At 37.2% G+C, this 19,130-nt stretch overlaps 1 protein-coding gene across 4 annotated transcripts in view; it reads left to right on the top strand.

Annotated features, from left to right (window-relative positions):
• Positions 1-648: 648 nt before the first annotated feature.
• The window catches only part of LOC145719754 (uncharacterized), a 65,529-nt gene continuing 47,047 nt past the window's right edge, over positions 649-19,130 (top strand). For all 4 annotated transcript variants that reach the window (XR_014142588.1, XR_014142590.1, XM_081811316.1 and 1 more), the window contains exons 1-2: positions 649-908; positions 18,236-18,305. Coding sequence is in view for 2 of the 4 variants with exons in the window: in XM_081811316.1 (XP_081667442.1) it covers positions 906-908; positions 18,236-18,305 (73 nt within the window). In the remaining 2 variants the exon portion in view is untranslated. The remainder of the gene's footprint in view (positions 909-18,235; positions 18,306-19,130) is intronic.

Here is a 19,130-nt window from a genome sequence, read left to right on the forward strand (position 1 = left end):
ACTTTATCATGTTACAATTTCACCCCTTAGAATAGAACTCATAAAGTCTCTTGCCCATGTGGACCAGAATACTATACATGTAAAAGAATGTCTATAACATCATTGCTCTTAATTATCCTGAAGTATAAAGAAGCCAAATGTCCAAAGAGAGTAGAATGGATAATCATGGTGTATTCATATACTGGAATATTTTACAGCAACAAAACTAAGTAAACTCTGGTTCAATTCCAAATTTCCCACAGACAATATTAAATAAATGAAACTAGACAAAAATAATACATTTTGTCTGATACATTCATATGAAGTTCCCCAAACCCCCAAATAAACTACATTTTTAGGGATGCATATGTATTTGGGGAAACCATAGAGAAAGCATTACTATAAAATCAGGGCCATGGTCACCTCAAGCAGACAGGAAAGGAATGGCATCTGGAGGAGACACAGTGAGGTAGAGAATTCAAAGGGCAGCAGGTTTTATTTCTCATTCTGGGCGTTCTCTTTATAATTACTCATTATGCTCTCCAATTAAGCCTTATGCAATTTTCTGTATGTGTGTTATAGTTCACAATTTTGAAAAAGCTTTAAAAAGCTTGCTTAAGCAGAAAACCTCGCATAAATACCATCAAATTTGAGCATCATGAGAATATGGGGTTAGGAATTGAAACAGGTAAATCATCTGAGTTTGGTTTACTGCTGAAATGGTATAAACATGTCTGATTGTTGGAACCCACCAAATGTGTGTTTTTTTTTTTTTATTGTCATGTGGTAGGGTGTGGCTCATGAGTCTGGAGCTGCTTTTTTTCAGTTACAATAAAACATTTCAGACAATAATCTCTAGAAATCAGAGAATGACAATACAGCTTGGCTACTGGTGAAACTAACAATGAAGTGCCTGCAAGCAAAGCATGGTGAGTGAAATTTTAATTAATCAGCATGTTTATTTTAGTATGAATGTCACTCCCACCACTTCCTGTGTCCAGAGTCTATTATTCATATTTCTATGGGTAACATATCTTCCTGCCAAGACCCTGCTCCTTTCTTTCTTTATTGTCTTGGGTATTCAGCAAAGCGTTGCTATTTAGCTCTGGCTGATTCTCAGAAGAATCTGATAAAAAGGATAAACCAATGGATTCTTATTAAAATATAAAAAATAAAACCATGGGCAAGCATAGCAACAGATTTGGTCATAAAACCAGGAGCACACTATGTCAGGATTAAAACGTATTTACACGTTAAATGAGAACATTATGAACAAGCACAGAGAAAATAGAGCTATCACAACAATGTAAATGGAAACCAGTCCTTATCTAATTTGACACTCACAGACTCCCTCACCCTTCACTATCCAGGGAAATAGAACTAAATTACAAATAGAGGTGTTCCATTTATCACTTAACATCTGCCAAGTGCATTATATATATTATCTCCTTTAATTCTCACAAAATTTCATAAAATAAGCAATATTATGCTCCCCCTTCTATAGGGGAAAACACTGAGGCTTAGGGAAATGGAGTATTTTGCACACAGCAAGCCAGGGCTCATAAAAGGGTCAGAAGTCAATCCCAGGAGCCTGATTACAGAAGCCACAATGAAACCGTTATGTGATATAAGATTACCTATTCTCTCCCATCAGTGAAGGATCCCAAGAGAACTTCCTGACACTTCTGGAAAGGCCCCGAATGCTCTTGTTTAATGATAATCACTAGAATAGTGCCTGGACAGCCTCCTTAACAGCCTAAAGAAATTATGGCAGATTTTAGAAGCACATAATTTATTCCTAGAAACCTTACCCATGGAGAGTCTGGCATAACTGATAAAGGATCAAGAACCATTTCTAGAAGTCTGCGTCAATGAAAAGACTTTCAGTGATAAAGCCATCTATAAGCACAATGTCTTATCTGAGATGTCTGCCTTGACCGTTCTAGACTATGTTCCCACATTTCTGAATCACTGCACTGTTCACATTATACTGCCATTTGTTTTTCTTTCTCTCCACTCTACTAGATTTTGAGAACTAATAAAGGAAAGAACTTCAAATTCTTATATCCTCAGTACTTTGCACGCGATCTGGAATACAGCAAATGCAATAAATATTTCTAGAATCCAGTGTTAAGCAATAATGTAATAGTGCTTATATTTACTAAGCACAGCTATGAGTTAGGTGCTGCAGGAGGTGATCTTTGTGTGTTATCTCACTATTCATCACGAGGATTTAAGGAGGTGAAATATTGGCGTTAGCCTTATCTTTAAGCATATAATTATAGGCTTAGGTTTAACTAAGAAACAACTTGCTCAGGATCACATTGGTAGTAACGGTGAAGCTAGAATCCAAATTCATGACTGCCTGATTCTGGAGCCTTCCCTCTCAACACTGCTCTGTTTTCATGCTTCAGAATTAGTAACTTTTATTAAAAAGTCATATTTAACTAGTGGAATCTCTTTTTTTATCACTTTATGGTAATCTTCACTGTTTAAGTTAGTATGTATAAATATTCCCCTTAAAATATCTTTATTTCCTAGATGGATGATTCCCTAAGAGTTAGACTCTTCGACTTCATTGTTTGTTTTTTTCTGGAGTGCAAAGTCTGAAGAGCTGAGTAGTAAAGCAAGTTTCTGCTAATTATGTATTAGATATTAAAATATAATGGCACTGTGGTTGCAGAAAACACAAATTATTCTTCTGAGACAAAGTCCCTTCATTTTTAATGGTTCTGGTTGTCCTCATATATAATCCCTATCTATTTAAGGAAACATAGAAGGATACAAAGGAACCCTCCATTTTGAGAAAAGAAGAAAAGGATTCCTTTTAACCATTTGTGAGGCTTCAAATATGAAACAGCCATTGTAACTCTGGTTCCATCTAAGATTGGCCATTTTTGTTAAAGTTAGTTTTTTTTAATACAGTATGCTTTCGTACTTTGTTTTTAATGAGAAATTTAAGGAGCATTACCAGAGCTATGGGAACAGTTTTGCACTGCAAGCAAGAGCTTGGGGAAAACATCAAACCATGTAGTTGAAATAGATATAAAAAAAGAAACCATTCTGGAATTTTTCCAAAACTTGGTCACAATAATGTAAAATTTTGAGAAATATAAACTGGTTCTCTCTAAAGTGATAAAATTCAAAATAAGCCTAAAGGCAATGCTCACCAAAAATCGCTTATCCATAGCAATTCATGGATTCTGAGGTTAAATTATTCCTGTGAATAAAACCAATGAAATTACTGTCAGACATTCAGGCCAAGGTTCAGAAACAGCTGCTGTTGTTTTTTTCTTCCGTATTCCTTTTTACTTCCTGTTCAGTACGTTGAATAAGAAAAATGTAAGAAAATTAAGGACAGTTCTTAATTAGGAAGGACTGAATTAAGAAGGTAATTAGGAAGGCTGAAAATTAAACTGTTTACTCTGGGAGGTGGTGAATTACCCACAGTTGGGGATATTGAAGCAGAGAGTCAAGAACCACTGGTCAGGAGCTAGTAGGATATTGAGGACTAGGTCTTTAGTACTCTTTTTCCAAATCTAAAGGTCTATAATTCTCATCTTCATTTGTGCTCATGGCTTATACTTACCTGTTGTGAGGTTATCCTACCTCTCTTGACGTCCCTTTTTAAGGGCAGGATTTACTCTCAGTCCTTTGACTTCTGCTTGGCCGGAAATCACAACTCTGGGTCCAGGAGCATCTTTGCCAGAAGGCAGTTTGAAATGAAGGGGGGATAAAACTATCCCTGTGCTTGTTCTTAGAATTCTGTCCAGCTTTCACCCACCCTGGTCCTCCTTCAGTCCTGATCCCTATATAACTATAAATAGAGCTAGCTAGAGGTGGGTTGGGATTCAAACCAAGGACTGGCTCCAAATCTCCTGTTCTTATTGCACCACACATCATCCGTTATTCTAGATTTTTGGCAACTGAGCAGGGGAATTTCAATTTGTTGCTGCTCATGTCCTAGCAGAGCTCACAGCCTGGCAAAGGCTTCCTAGTCTGGAGTGTGCAATGGTCAAGGCCGTGGCCAAGCCAGACTATCTCGGTGGAAAAGATTCATTGACCCATCAACCAAGCTATCAATAATGTCTCAAGCATATCATCTGTATCCTTTCAAAGAATTAAAACTATGTTCCTGCTGATAACATTCTATACTAGGGACTGCTGGCTACAGAGTAGAATTTGCATGACCTAGCTGAATTGGAGAAATCACAGAATTCTTGAATTAAACATAGAAAATGGTTATTAGAGGCACCTGGGTGGCACAGTCAGTTAAGCCTCCAAGTCTTGGTTTCAGTTCAGATCATGATCTCAGGGCTGTGGGATCGAGCCCAACGATCAGCTCCCCCCGCCCCCCCGGGATCGTTTCCTTGCAGAGCCGGTAGTCTGCTTGAGTTTCTTTCTGCAACCACCTGGTCCCTGCCCCCCTGCATTTTCTCTCTAAAATAAATAAATAAATCTGAAAAAGAAAAAGAAAAACAAAGTGTCTCAGCAGTCCTTGAATTTATAACATACACTATAGAGATGGGGAAATAGAGGTGCAGCAAGATCTAAGTAAGCATAATCTAGCTGATGCTCCTGTCGGGTTTAGAGCTCCAATCTGCCCTTCCTGCAGCATAGTCCTTCCACATCCCACAGTGGAGGGAGCTGAGAGTCAGTAACCCTCTCTGTGTGTTGGAGGGAACTCAGGCACTGCCTCTTCTACCAGACTCAAAGACCAACAATAATGATAAATTGAGCTGATAATATACTTGTCAGAAGATCAGGGTGTACAGAGAAAATTACTCCAAACAACTGTAAAGCAGATAAGATCACAGAGCAGCTAGAGGAAAAGAAAATTGTAAATTCAGAGTACATAGAATTTGAAACATCAGTTCTGACTTCAGGCAGAAACATTCGCCAGGACTAATTCTACCATTAAAAAAAATGTTTTAACAGACTTTTCAAATACTTCTTTTCTTTGCAGCAACTTTATCTATAAAGATAGGATAAAATCTGGCTTTTGGACAAATGAGGATATACTTTAGCTAATGTTGAGAATATCTTAAGCAGTGCTAAATATGGCAGGAAGAGCACGCAGTAAGCCCCTTATTCAAGAACAGGATTTATCCTGTTAAAATGTCAACCACAATTTCAGCCACAAGTGTAAGTTGAAAAGGCACATTAAATATGAAGAAATAAAGGATTTTTCCCTAAGGTTTAAAACAAACTCATGACATAGAACATTGTACGGATGTCAAATTTCTAATTTTGATATGTATAATAATTATATAAGATGTAACCATTGGAGAGAACTTGATGAAAAGCAACTTCCAATGAATCTATAATTATTTCCAAATAAAAAGATTTTAAAAACACTAACTCTTGAGGAAGTTTACTAATAAAAAATGCACATTCATTGCTCATCATCTCATGACCTATTAATATCATAATCCATTGTCTTTTGCTTCTGCTGTTATAAGCTTATTTTTTATTTAGCCTGTCAAGCACTATCAAAAATTCAAGGTAGACTCATTTCCAATATCATAATTACAAGCATTTCACTAAACAGCAAATGTATTTTTCCATTAATTCAGGCCATTATTTGTAAATTTAGATACCTAAACCTTCACATTGGCTCATTTTTTACTTTGCCTGATATTATTTATTGAAAAAAACTACATTAATCTCAAATTACAGGAAAAAAAAAGTCTCTGTATTGGTTTGTTTAAAGACTGTCAGTGCTGATATAATGCTTTTCAATGCTATATATTGTGACTAAGTTTTGTTTCCATTGAGAGGGCAAAAAACCTAATTTAAGAAATTTTTAATTTTATTAAATCTAAGTCCAAATGGATCATGATTCTGATATCAAATCCATAATGTTCATTTATTTAAAGACATTGATATGTGCTTCTCATGGAACCTTGGAGTTGGAAAAGACCGTAGGAGTCATCTGACCCACACACCGCACTTTATAGATGATGAACAGCAGGCTCAATAAGATAAAATGATTTGCTTTCTATGGCCACCAAACCTGGGGCATCTTTATCACTGTAAACCATTTGTAGCCAGATTTTGTTTGCCTGAATTAAAAATCACCTCCACCACTTGGCCGCTATATGACTTTGGGCAAGTGATTTACTCTCTGTGTGCCTTAGTTTCTCTATATGTAACATGAGGATACTGACAGTGTAGTTGTTGAGGTCTTTCTAAAGTGGCTTAATACTTTTAATTCTAGATATGCTAGGTCTTAGCTGAGGTGATTTTATACTTGTAATTCTAGATATTCTTTTTTTTTATGTTATGTTCATCGCCATACATTACATCATTAGTTTTTGATGTAGTGTTCCATGATTCATTGTTTGCATATAACACCCAGTGCTCCATTCAATACGTGCCCTCTTTAATACCCATCACCAGGCTAACCCATCCCCTCAACCCCCTCCCCTCTAGAACCCTCAGTTTATTTCTCAGAGTCCATAGTCTCTCATGGTTCATCTCCCCCTCTGATTCCCCCCCTTCATCTAGATATTCTTTTCTATTTAAAAAAAGCCATTATTTATCATATGGCACACTATGAATTCAAAATGGGGTATGTATATTGCAAGAGTCATTCCTATAGCCGACATTGCTGTTTCTGGATCTAACATCCACTTCTCTCCATTCAGACTCGGAGGCAAAGAGGACGCTGACCAACACTCAGCTCCTCCCTGTTGAGGTCAGGTAGACCTACAGGTCTTCTCAGAAACAATCTTCCCCTTGTTTTGGAGACAGTTTATAGCTTTTCCTGGGCATTTTGGTCTTCTCCAAGAACTTTCAATCTCAAGGTTCTTGCCCAACCCAGAAGGGACAGGTTATACCAGCAGGAACTATGATGGCCTGAACTTGGCTCTCATTCTCTGACCTGTAGTCAGGCCCCAGATGTTTCTTTCAGGTTTCATGTTAGTATTTAGACCAAAGTTGGGAGGAGGTCAGCAGAGTCATCTTCAAGCCATCATCTTCCTAGAATCTTCTAGTGATTCTTTTTTTTTTTCAATTTTATTTTATTATGTTATGTTAGTCACCATACAATACATCATTAGTTTTTGATGTAGTGATTCTTTTTTTTATTAAAAGATTTTATTTATTTTTGACAGAGAGAGAGTGTGTACAAGCAGGGGAAGCAGCAGACAGAGGGAGAGGGAAAAGCAGGCTTCCCACTGAGCAGGGAGCCCGATGTGGGGCTCAATCCCAGGACCCTAGGATCATGACCTGAGCTGAAGGCAGACACTTAACCATCTGAACCACCCAGGGGCCTCATGATGTAGTGATTCTTGATGAAGTGAGAAACTAAAATTAATTGCTCAAATCCATTTCTCCTCAAGAAGACAAATTAATTGTTAATCATCCAGTTTCTTAGAAATTATCCTTAGTTCTTCTCTTTCTCTCATCTCCACTTTAAATCCATTTCTAAGGTCCATTTTTTACCTTCATAGATCAAGTCAACACTATGCACTCTCTCCACTGCTGCCACCATCTCTCTCTACTACTTCATTAGAGAGTTAGCCTTCTAACAGTTTTCCTGATTCTTTGTTGTTCCTGCACCTTCAGTTCATTCTCCACACAAGAGCCTACAAGAGCTTTTACATACAGATTGAATTATGCTTCCCCTCTGCTCCCTACATGTAGCATAAAATTTAAAATTCTTATCATGGACTATAAAGCCCTAAATAATCTGGCCCCTGCTTTCCTCTACAATCACATCTGGTACAACTCCTCCTCTCACTCACTATGCTTCAGTCACATAGACTCTAATTCAGTTTCTAGAACATTCTAAAGGTTTTCCTTTTCTCATCTTAGGGTTTTTGCTCATGATTTTCCTTTGATCTGGAGTATTCTTCCCTAAGCTCTTCCTATAGCAGCTTCCTTCTCAATCTGAAGTTCTCAGTTCAATGTCTCCTACTTGGGAAGATCTTTCCTGATCATTGTCAGTGCGTTTCCTTTCTGTTACTTTTTGACTAAATTCCCTGTTTATTTCTTTCCTCGAATTTTACATTTTATAATTATTTATTTCATTGCCAATTTATTGTCTGTGTTTTGTCTGTCTATCTATATGTTCCATGATAGCAAGGACCATGTATGCTTTGCTAATGATTTTATACTAGGTACCAAGCACATGATTGGTATCAATAAAAATTTATTAAGTAGATAAATGTGGGTTAAAAAGATATACAAGACATATCCCAAACCCAAAGCATTGACTGTCTTAAAAAGAGATAAATTATGTATATAAATGATTGCAGTATAAATAAATATATACCAAACACCATATGAAAGACAAACTAAATGTCAGGGGGATGTAGAGAGTATGGAAAGACCTAAGGACCACATTAAAGTGTACTTGATGTTTGAACTGAACCTTAAGCTTGATAGGCAGAGACAGGAAAGAAGGCATTAAAAGCAAAACAACTTAGATAGAGGTGGAAAAGTTCTATTAGGTATATGCAAGAAATAAAGCAGGAAGGACAGTAGAATTTATAAGGAGAAAAGATAAACTGTGATCAAATCATAGGGAGATATAAATAGTGGGTTGAGGGGTTTGTACTTTGTTCAGTAGTAGAGGGAAAATTATTTCAAATTTTTAACTGGTTAGTGACATTTAACAGGAAGTGTTAACTCAACAGGAGAGGTTGGGAGAGGATAACATAGAGCAGGAGTGTTATAAAATTGCCTGGATGAGGATGGTGATACTGGGAATGAAAAATAATGGAAGGCAGAGATTCCATTCTGGCCTTCTTGAAATGGTAGAGTCCATGGAAGTACCTCTAGGGATGCTGAAGCCCTCAGCACATTATAGGTAAATATTTTAGTGTAGGCATTTTTTTTTTTCGAGAGAGAGCGGTCCTTAGCTTTTATCAGAAATCTCAATGGAGTCTCTAATCTCAAAATTTTAAGGAGGTTAGTTTACTTGACCCTGGTTTTCTTTCCTAGGGCTACTCAGAAATGCTTATCCATGGCTTTAGTCTTTCCTGCTTTGTCTGAACATTTGATAGGGTGAAACACTCAACTAAAATTCATTAGAGTTAAAAAAAAAACCTCATTGAACACACTTCTGGTGTATTTCAATTATATTCATTATTTTCCATTCAGAAGAGAGTATTTCTCTCCTCTCATTGATCTTTGCTTTTGAATCTAAGGCTAAGCATTCACATTCGGTGGATTAAATATATCCACCCACTCTTTTAACCTGACCTTACTGAGATTTATAAATGTTATTTCATACCTCTAACACAAATTACCTCTTACAGGGCATATACAAATACTCCAGCCATACACCAAGATTATTTTTCTAATATCAAGATCAATGGATCCAAATATATTTATAAACAAAGAAGTGAAATACCTTGAACGTCTATTCTGAAGCTCTTAACTCTTTTTTTTAAGATTTTATTTATTTATTTGAGATAGAGATCGAGAAAGAGAGCATGAGCGGGCGGGTGAGGGGTGGGGAGGGCAGAGGGAGAGGGAGAAGTAACCTCCCCACTGAGCGGGAAGCCCAACACAGGACTCCATCCCAGGACCCCGGGATCATGACCTGAGCCGAAGACAGAGGCTTCACCGAATGAGCCATCCAGGTGCCCCTGAAACTCTTAACTCTTGTACATTTTCAGGAATTGTTTCTTTTCCACTAAGGGGATTGAATTAGTAATGGTATCTTGCAGTGCTTTTCCTAGTTGTGGATATTAGCCATGAAATATATTTTCTCAGTGACTGAAGAGATATTTCAGAAATGTTGGTATTGATCTGATCTTGTAGTACATGCTCTGGAATGCCAGTCAGATGATTTATCCAGTAAGACGTATAAGCACTCACTCCATTCAGCAGCTATTGGCTGGTTGTTGACAGGTTTTGCCTCCACTAACGAGAACTCTTTCAGCCATGCCCTACCCATAGTGCAAGGAGTCCATAGGCCAAAGAACATGCCCACATGGAGTCCATGCTCCTCTTTCTATCCCACTCTCTGGGTACTCAAGACCCTGGAAATCCCTGCCCAAACAGACTCAAGTTTGCCTCCTTAGTAGAAAGTAGTATAATTGCATAATGATTCCATCAGTTTCTGTACTTTTGATAGAAGAGGTATGAAAGTCTCTAGCAGTAAAAATATTTGGATTGTGATTAGGTATGCCTTAGATAAAAGCAATCAGTTTTTAGGAGAAACTCATTTATTATACTGAGACCAGTGAGAAATTTCTCCCTAAGGTCCTCTTAAAAAGGATATTGCATATTATAAGAAACAACAATTGCAACAGCATCCTTACAATAAGTTTAACAATGAGCTTCATGAGATAGGTTCTCACAGTGTTCCTCACTGTCGAACACTGCTGTAATGCAAAATACAGGTAAATAAGGGCAGTTTCCCAAAGACTTTTAATCTTGTGGTGCAGGTACATCTCTTCATTAGTCTGGTGAGAGGAAAAAGATTACCTAGAGTAATAAATAAAATGTACATGCTCCAAGAATATTTCACAAATACTACTTTTAGGAATAATCTTCTAAAGGACTGCCTATTTTAAATGTCTTTAAAATTAAGCCAAATGTCCCACATAAGTACAATTTTATAAAAAGCAGGAACAAAGTCTGCAAAAATCTTGGAAGTGAAAGGAAGGCTTTGTTTCTATTTGAGTCTTAACCACAAAGAGTTAGATTTGCAAATAGAGTTGTTAAGTTTCATTACCTCGAAATGTCTCTAAATTCTTAAAAACTTAAAAACAGAAGCCCAGCTTCCTTTATTTCTGTCTCATTTCTTTCTTTAGGACTACTGCAAAAGCCTCCACATGTACTCTGGATTTCTTTCATTCATTGTCTAAGCTTCAGGCAGAGTCATCTTTTCAAAATCTGTATCTAATAGTGTCAAAGCCCTGCCCAAAGCCTTCCAGTAGAATAACTTCTGCTCTGGTGTAAATTCGTGCTCTCCAGAACCTCATCTTTTGCTACCTCACTCCTGTCACTGGCTGTCCATGCCCATTTCACAGACACAATACCTTGGGTGCTCATTCCCATGGTTTCTTCAGTTTCTAATGCAGAATAATTAAACGAATGAATCTCTACCTTGAACCTTGAGATCGCCATTTTTTTCTCTTGATTCACTTCTGAACCAAGAAATTGGAGATTTTAAGACAAGATTTCTCCCCCACCAGTCTAGAATAAAATAATTTTATAATAAGTAAGAAGAAGTTTTGAGAGATGCACCAGTTTAGGAGATTTATAGTAAAATGTTTCGGGATTTAGAAGAACAAACAAAAGTCACAAACCACCTAGTCTATACCCAGTTAGTACCCGGGTATGTGAAGAAACAGGCCCATTCATGGAGAAATAATTCTTATTTTTTTAAGATTTTATTTATTTATTTGAGATAGAGAGGAGGAGGAGGAACAGAGGGAGAGGGACAAGCAGACTCCATGTTGAGCCCAGGACTCAATCCCATGACCCTAAGATCATGACTTGAGCTGAAATCAAGAGTTGGTCGCTTAACCAACTGAGGCACCCAGGTGACCCATGAAGAAATAATTCTATTGCCAACTCTCTTACCCAGTGTGAGGTTTTGAAACTCTGCGAGTGACTACCAGTATCCAAAATATCTGTCCATTTATTGTGCAAAAAACAAGTGGTAATGATGAATGGTGGAAATAGATAGAATTCAGTGCTTGGTCAGAAAGATTACTGAATGAAAGAAAAACTTAAGCATCTCCAAAGATACAATTATCTTTTACTTTAGGTACCAGACCCCCAGTTTTTAAATTTATAATTGAGTTTCATGTAAATGTGCCTCAAGTCCCATATGTGCAAATTATTTTTGTGTTCTTCTTCTAGAATATTGCTAGAGATATTCCCTCTGAGGAAACAGGTTTTATCTTTTTTTTTTTTTTTACATTCTTTTGGTATAATTGAGATTCCCATGCAGCTCTGAAAAATAATACGAAGGTGTCCCACGTAACCTTTATTCAATATCCCCCATCATAGTATTGTCATAACCATTGTACAGTATCATAACCAGAAAATTGACATTGCAAGAATCCATTGACTTTATTCATATTTTTACATGCAGTAAAATTTTACATGCACTTGTTTGTGTATGTGTGTGTGTGTGTTTAGCCCTATATATCATTTCATTGCATGTGTAGATTGGTGTGACCACCACCACAGCCAAGATACAGAATAGTTCCATCACGCAGTACCTTTTATAACTTCCACTTACTTGCTCCCACTCTCTCCTATCCCACCTGTACCCCCTGGCCACCACAATCTGTTCTCCGTTTCTGTAATTTTTTTTTATTTTAAGATTATTACATAAGGGCGCCTGGGTGGCTCAGTCGTTAAGCGTCTGCCTTCGGCTCAGGTCATGGTCCCAGGGTCCTGGGATCGAGTCCCACATCAGGCTCCCTGCTCCATGGGAAGCCTGCTTCTCCCTCTCCCACTCCCCCTGCTTCTGTTCCTGCTCTCGCTATCTCTCTCTCTGTCAAATAAATAAATAAAATCTTTAAAAAAAAAAGATTATTACATAAATGGCAGCCTACAGTATGTAACCATTTGGGATTAGGTTTTTTGACTCAGTATAATTTCCTGGAGATTCATCCAGGGAGTTTTGTGTACTAAATAGTTTATTCTTTTTTATTATAGAGCAGTATTTGCTAGCACGATGTATCACAGTTTCTTTAACCATTCATCTACTTTAGGATGAGTTGTTTCCTATTTTTGGTTAGTATAAATAAAGCTGCTGAACATTTGTGTATAGGTTTTGCACATAAACATAAATTTCTATTTCTTTGGAGTAAATGCCCAAGAGTGCAACTGGTAGGTTGCATGTTAGTTACATGTTTAGTTTTATAAGAAACTGCCACACTGTTTTCCAGATTGGCTATACCTCACACCAGCACTGAACAAACGATCTAGTCTCTCTGCATCCTGACCAACATTTGGTGTTGTCATTATTTTTTATTTTAGCCATCTTGACATGAGTGTAGGTTTTAATTTGCATTTCCCTAATGCTGACGAAGGTGAATACCTTTCTACATGCTTATTTGCCAATTGGATATCCTTAACTGTGAAATGTCTTTTCATGTCTTTGCCCATTTTCTAATTGGATCATTGGTTTTTTACTGTTGATTTTTGAGTTCTTTATGTATTTTGGATATTAGCCCTTTGTCAAATATGTGATCTGCAAATATTTTTTCCTAGTCTTAGCTTGTCTTTTCATTCTCTTAAGAAGGTATTTTGCACAAAGTTTTCAATTTTGATGAGGTCCAATTTTTCCTTTTGTGGATTGTGCTTTTAATGACAAGTCCAAGATTTTTTTCCCTAGCATTTGAAGATTTTCTTCTTTTATTATCTAAAAAATTTGTACTTTTATGTTTTAAATTTATATCCGTGGTCTATTTTGAGTTAGTTTTTGTATAAAGTGTGAGGTTTCAGTCAATATCCTTTTTTTTTCTTATGAATGTATAATTGTTCCAACACTGTTTTTTAAAAAGACTATTCTTCCTCCACTGAATTGTTTTGCACCTTTTTCAAAATAAGTGGGACATATTAGTGTGGGTCCATTTATGGATTCTGTATTCTATCTTGTTGATTTAGATGTCTATCATTTCACCAATACTACTAGTCTTGATTACTGTTGCTTTATAGTAAGCCTTAACAATAAGGCATCAAGATTCCTCCTACTTTATTCTTCTTTTTCAAGATTGAATTGGCTATGCTAGGCATCTACTATTCAATGTAAGTTTTAGAATAAGCTCACCTATATTATTATAGACTTTCACTTGCTGAGAATATGTAAAAGTAATGGTTAAGTAAATATTCCCTTCCTTCCTTTGTATAGTTTTTATTGTCAAATAGAAGATTATTGTAACTAAGTATAGCAATCACCTTCATTAAAACAAAACTTGTGCTATTATTACTATAGATCTGCCATTAAGAATAAAACATTCAGGACCATGTAAAATTTTGGTAGTGTCATATATATATATATATATATTTATGGTGCTACTCATCTGAGAAAAGTTGGATACAGAAAAGACTTATCATGGAATCTTGTTTGGGCCCCATGGGCACACATCATTCTTAGAAAAGCATAGGGAAACTTGGTACAAGAACATAGTTATCTGCGTCTGTCATTTTCTGTTTTGGTGGCCTTGGGACAGGAATGGTGTCATCTGAGCTATCCTGCCTTTCTTTGACCTTGGATAAAGAACAAGCTCTCCAGTCTGTAGCTGAGATGAGATCCTTTGGGTTTCCTGTTTTGTCATTGCCGCAACACTGCTGTGTCCACCCTGGAGAACAACTTGACAACTCTTTTTTTTTTTTTTTAAGTCACATCACAAGTATATCTTTTCCAAACAATTTCTTTCCCTAATTGCTTTTAGTCCTGTTGGTGAATAAACCCTACTTAGAGCCTGTAGTAGATAATTTGCGTGGTTTCCCCTCAGTCCATTGCCACACTTCGCTGAAAGCTGCCATGTTTTTATGTGACCCTAGTCTTCCCAAACCTGGCCAGAGATCGATGGACCAGAGATGAATGCGTGACCTTAGCTCTTCCTAATCTTTCTTCCCCAGGAGCTTGGAATCTGATTCAGAGCATGTCAGTCACCCCGAGGGCATAACAACCTGGCAGCCAAGGCTGTCACCGTGTGAAAGTCATCCTTAGCCAACACACCTGGAATCCATTTAGACCAGTTTTCTGTGAGGCTAAAAATGAATACTAAGTTTGTATTTTACCAATGGAAAAATGCACTAGAACATAGGCAAAGCCAGGGGTATGTCTCTTATGTATCAGTTTGCCTCTAAAGTAGAGGGAAAAAAGAAAAAAGATATCTGAACATGTGAACATGGAGAAGAATATATTGTTTCTGGCAAAAATACCCTAAGGATATATTTCCAAATCGATAAGTGTGGGTGGTTTCCTAGAAGCAAATTGTACTACATGGTCGGTTTTTTCTTTGTTTTTATGCTGTTTTCTCCAAAAGATGTATCTAGTTGTTGTGCATCCTATAGGAAGCTATGTTAGATAGATTGAAATATGCTTTAGTGTCCCTATGTTCTTACCCTTCCATATCTCCCACATTGTACCTTGCCATGCTTACCTTTCATATTTTTTTAAGTAAAACTTCAACCAGGAACGACTCTATCAAATGCATACTAGAAATGTATGCAGAAAAGAAACTGGTGTGAGAGGCTGCTTTGGTGCATTTTAATATACATAATTTTCGACACTGTGCTTATTTTGAGAAAATTGTAAGATATACACAAAGCTTTAAAAAAGAACCATTGACTATTCAGAGGAAGGCATATAAATATCTAGAAAGTTAGGAGAAAGAATGAGGTCATTTTTATAGTCCAGAAGCTGAATTGAGCATCACGTAGCAAGGGGTGATGCTGCTGTTAAATGACCTCCTCACAGTTCTACTTCTTTCATTGAACACAAGATACACGGATAGAGGTTCTTTTTCAGGGAAGGGGCCAGGTTTCGATTTGACACTTTTGACTTGGCATCCTTTACTTTTTAAACCTCTCCTTTCCTGAAATTCCCCTTCCCTCTTTGATGCTGCAGGATTCTGCCCACATCCTCTCGTCTTCATGGGCAATTCACTCTCCAAGCTCATTTGCTCTGCTTCCGAATGCATCACAGGAACGCCCAAGAACAAATATTGCCCTCAGTTTTTCGCAATTAAGACTTATTAATTGCGTTTGTTTCCATTTCCAGCTTTTACCAGCTCTCCCTTTTGTCCTTCACACAGTTGGTTTACTAAGACTTGGATTGCATCTTCATTATTAGGAAAAACTGAAACTGTGAGTTGGTTGATGACTGGAAACAATGCCAAACAGCTAAATTTCTCCCAAACTAAATATATTTTTTAAATATTGAATGTGCTTTTATTTTCCTTAGTGCTGGAAAAGATCTCCATTTCCCTAGAATTAAAATGTACGCTATTGACCTTGTATCAAACACCTTCTGAAATGAGCATAATGTCTATGTACATCATGTACCAGTGATGGATTCAGTTGATACAGATATAAAAGGAAATTTGAGACCACTCTTCCCCATTCTGGGTAAACTTATGTCAGAAGAATAACAAAAACTACTGTTCATTTAAGATAATGATAGATAATGCGTGTTAAACACTTTCTATATGCCAGGCTCTCTTTTAAATGCTTAACCTGAAACATCGCATTAAATTCTCAGGAGAATCCTGTGCTGTAAGCTATTCCCACGTTAGCCTCAATTCACATGAGATCACTGAAACATAGAGAACTTACACACAGCTCAGGGGAGGCAGAACTGGGAGCAAAAAACAGTCTCTCCAGAAAATATGCTTTTAAACTTTATCCCACACTGCCTTTTGGCAATGTAAGAAATGCATAGAATAATTCAAAGTGTCTCTTTTAATGAAGTATTATGTTTAAATATGGCTAGTAGAGGATTCATTCTCAGCCACTGCCTTTGCATTTTGACTTCTAAAACTGACTCTTATTGTGATCCCATTTACTTGGTTCTTACTCATATTATAAAATGATAATGAGGTGTTTCCTACTCAGTGGAACATGGAGTAGAGAAATGTTCCATATAGAACAGATGATTAAATATAGTGTGTAAGATGATCTGTGTAAGATGCAACAAGATCAATTATGGTTAACCCTTGAACACAGAAGTTTGAACTGTGTGGGTTCATTTATATATGGATTTTTTACAGTACAGTAATATAAATGTATTTTCGCTTCCTTATGATTTTCTTTTTTTTTTTTAAAGATTTTATTTATTTATTTGACAGAGAGAGAGATAGCGAGAGTAGGAACACAAGCAGGGGGAGTGGGAGAGCGAGAAGCAGGCTTCCCGCCGAGCAGGGAGCCGATGCGGGACTCGATCCCAGGACCCCGGGATCATGACCTGAGCCGAAGGCAGACGCTTAATGACTGAGCCACCCAGGCGCCCCCTTATGATTTTCTTAATAAAATTTTCTTTTTTCTAGCTTACTTTATTATAAGAATACAATATATAATACATATAACATACAAAATACGTGTTAATCTACTGTTTATGTTATCAGCAAGGCTTCCTGTAGAAGGCTATTACTAGTTAAGTTTTTGGAGAATCAAAAGTTATACACAGATTTTCAACTCCATGGAGGGGGGGTCAGCACTCTTTACCCCTACGTTGTTCAGGGTTCAATTGTATATCTCTCTCTCCGTCCTAGACTTCTTTTCTTTAAATCTCCATTTCCAAATGCCTCTTTGATATCTCCACAGGATCTCTCACAAGCATTACAAATCTACCTTCTCTAACTGCTACCACCAGCCTCCACCTTGCTTACAAACCCAAATCTGCTTTTTCTTTTAGTTTTCCTTGTTTCAGTTCGTGAAACAGCCACTTACAAGAACAAGTGAGAATTATCTTAATTTTCTTGCTCCTTTTCCCCAACATTACTTCTGAAATACTTTCTCTTTTTCTACCTCGGTGAGAAAGCCTTCCTTGAAACCCTGTCGTTCCCCAATTAGTCTTCTCAAATAGTGCGTTAGTTATCATTGCCATTCTACTTTCCAAACAGCTGGTACATGAATTTCCTAACATGCAAATCCTATCATGCTCCTCATTTGTTTCATTTCATTTCTTTTCTTTTTTTCTTTTTTTTTTTTAGATTTTATTTATTTATTTGACAGGGAGACAGAGAGCACAAGTAGAGATGCAGGCAGAAGCAGGCTCTCTGCTGAGTGGAGAGCGCGATGGGGGGCAGAGAGCCCAATGGGGGGGCTCAATCCCAGGACCCTGGGATCATGACCTGAGCTGAAGCGAAGGAAGAGGCTTAACTGACTGAGCCACCCAGGCGCCCCTCATTTGCTTCATTTCTTAGCAATTCCTCCTACTTTCAGGATTAAGTAGGTTTTTCCTACCCTTCCTGGCTTACCTCTCCAAGTTTCCATACACACTTTTCAATTCAGTTACATCAAAGCATGCTCAGTCTCTTACTAAGACAGATGTTCTATGACTTTGTTAAACGTTAGATGACTGCATATATGGGTGGTTCCCAACCCCTATTTAATCACCTGGTCAACTTCTATTCTTCCCCTGGGAAAGACCAATCACGACCTCCTTTTAGAAATGTTTTGTCCCTGAAACCCCACACCGACCAACTAAATTAGGTATTCTTTCCATGTGCTGATACGTTACTGATGGATTTCTATTTTAATCATACTTGTTTCTAATCTTTTTTTTTTTTTTTTTTTGGTGTACCTTTTCAATGTGAAGTTTTTGAGGACAGAGACTATGTGTTCATCATCTTCTATATTTGAGCACCTTGAATTCTGCCTGATGCATGGTAAGTGTTCAATACATGTTTGTTGAATTGAATTGAAATTTTGACACATGTCTTAAAATTGTGATTAACAAAAAACAGAAATAGTGTTGGCTGCCCTGAACAATAACAAAAGTGAAATGACAGAACATGGACTATAACAGAAAATAACCTTCAGGGCATGTTATGGCACTTTGCACAGAAATCCAATTGCCTCCATATTTTTTTTGTATCTATGCTATTTTATAATACAGGCAATGCTCAGAGATTTCTGGTAATGGTACCTCAAGACACTGAATTACCAAGATTCAATTATTTGTAATATACTTGATCTTTTATCACGAAAAATAGCCAGATCACATCAACCTAAAAGTAAAAAATAGAATCATAGTTATTATAAACGGTTTTCCTCTATTCTCTAAACTTCTCGGCAAAAACTCTAGACTCCTCACAAATTCCTCCTGAATAGTGCTTGCAGACCTTAGGCAGGTGTCCACGTATGCTAGGTAAACAAGTACCATTGACGATGTGTAGTACCCGCCATGCTTCTCCTCTCCTGATCCCACTTGCCCTGGCTGTGTTTTCTGTCTCTGCTAACGCTTTTTGTGATAGGTGTCTTTGTGTTCAGTAAGATGGTATCTGTGCCGGAATACTAATGGCCAGCCCTCTCCTCTCCAAAGAGACTGCTTTTAAAGCCAGCCTGGATCACCCAACAGACAGATTAAGTACGTGCTTAGAGCACTAACAAAATCTAGGCATCAGAAAAACTTCCGTAAAACATTTATTGGCTATTCAAAAAAATTCATTGGTTTAGTTTATAGCAGAATCCTAACCTCTTTAAATGGTCTT

This window comes from Leptonychotes weddellii, chromosome 2, assembly GCF_054177405.1.
Source record: "Leptonychotes weddellii isolate Sample4059 chromosome 2, ASM5417740v2, whole genome shotgun sequence".
Classification (NCBI taxonomy): domain Eukaryota; kingdom Metazoa; phylum Chordata; class Mammalia; order Carnivora; family Phocidae; genus Leptonychotes; species Leptonychotes weddellii.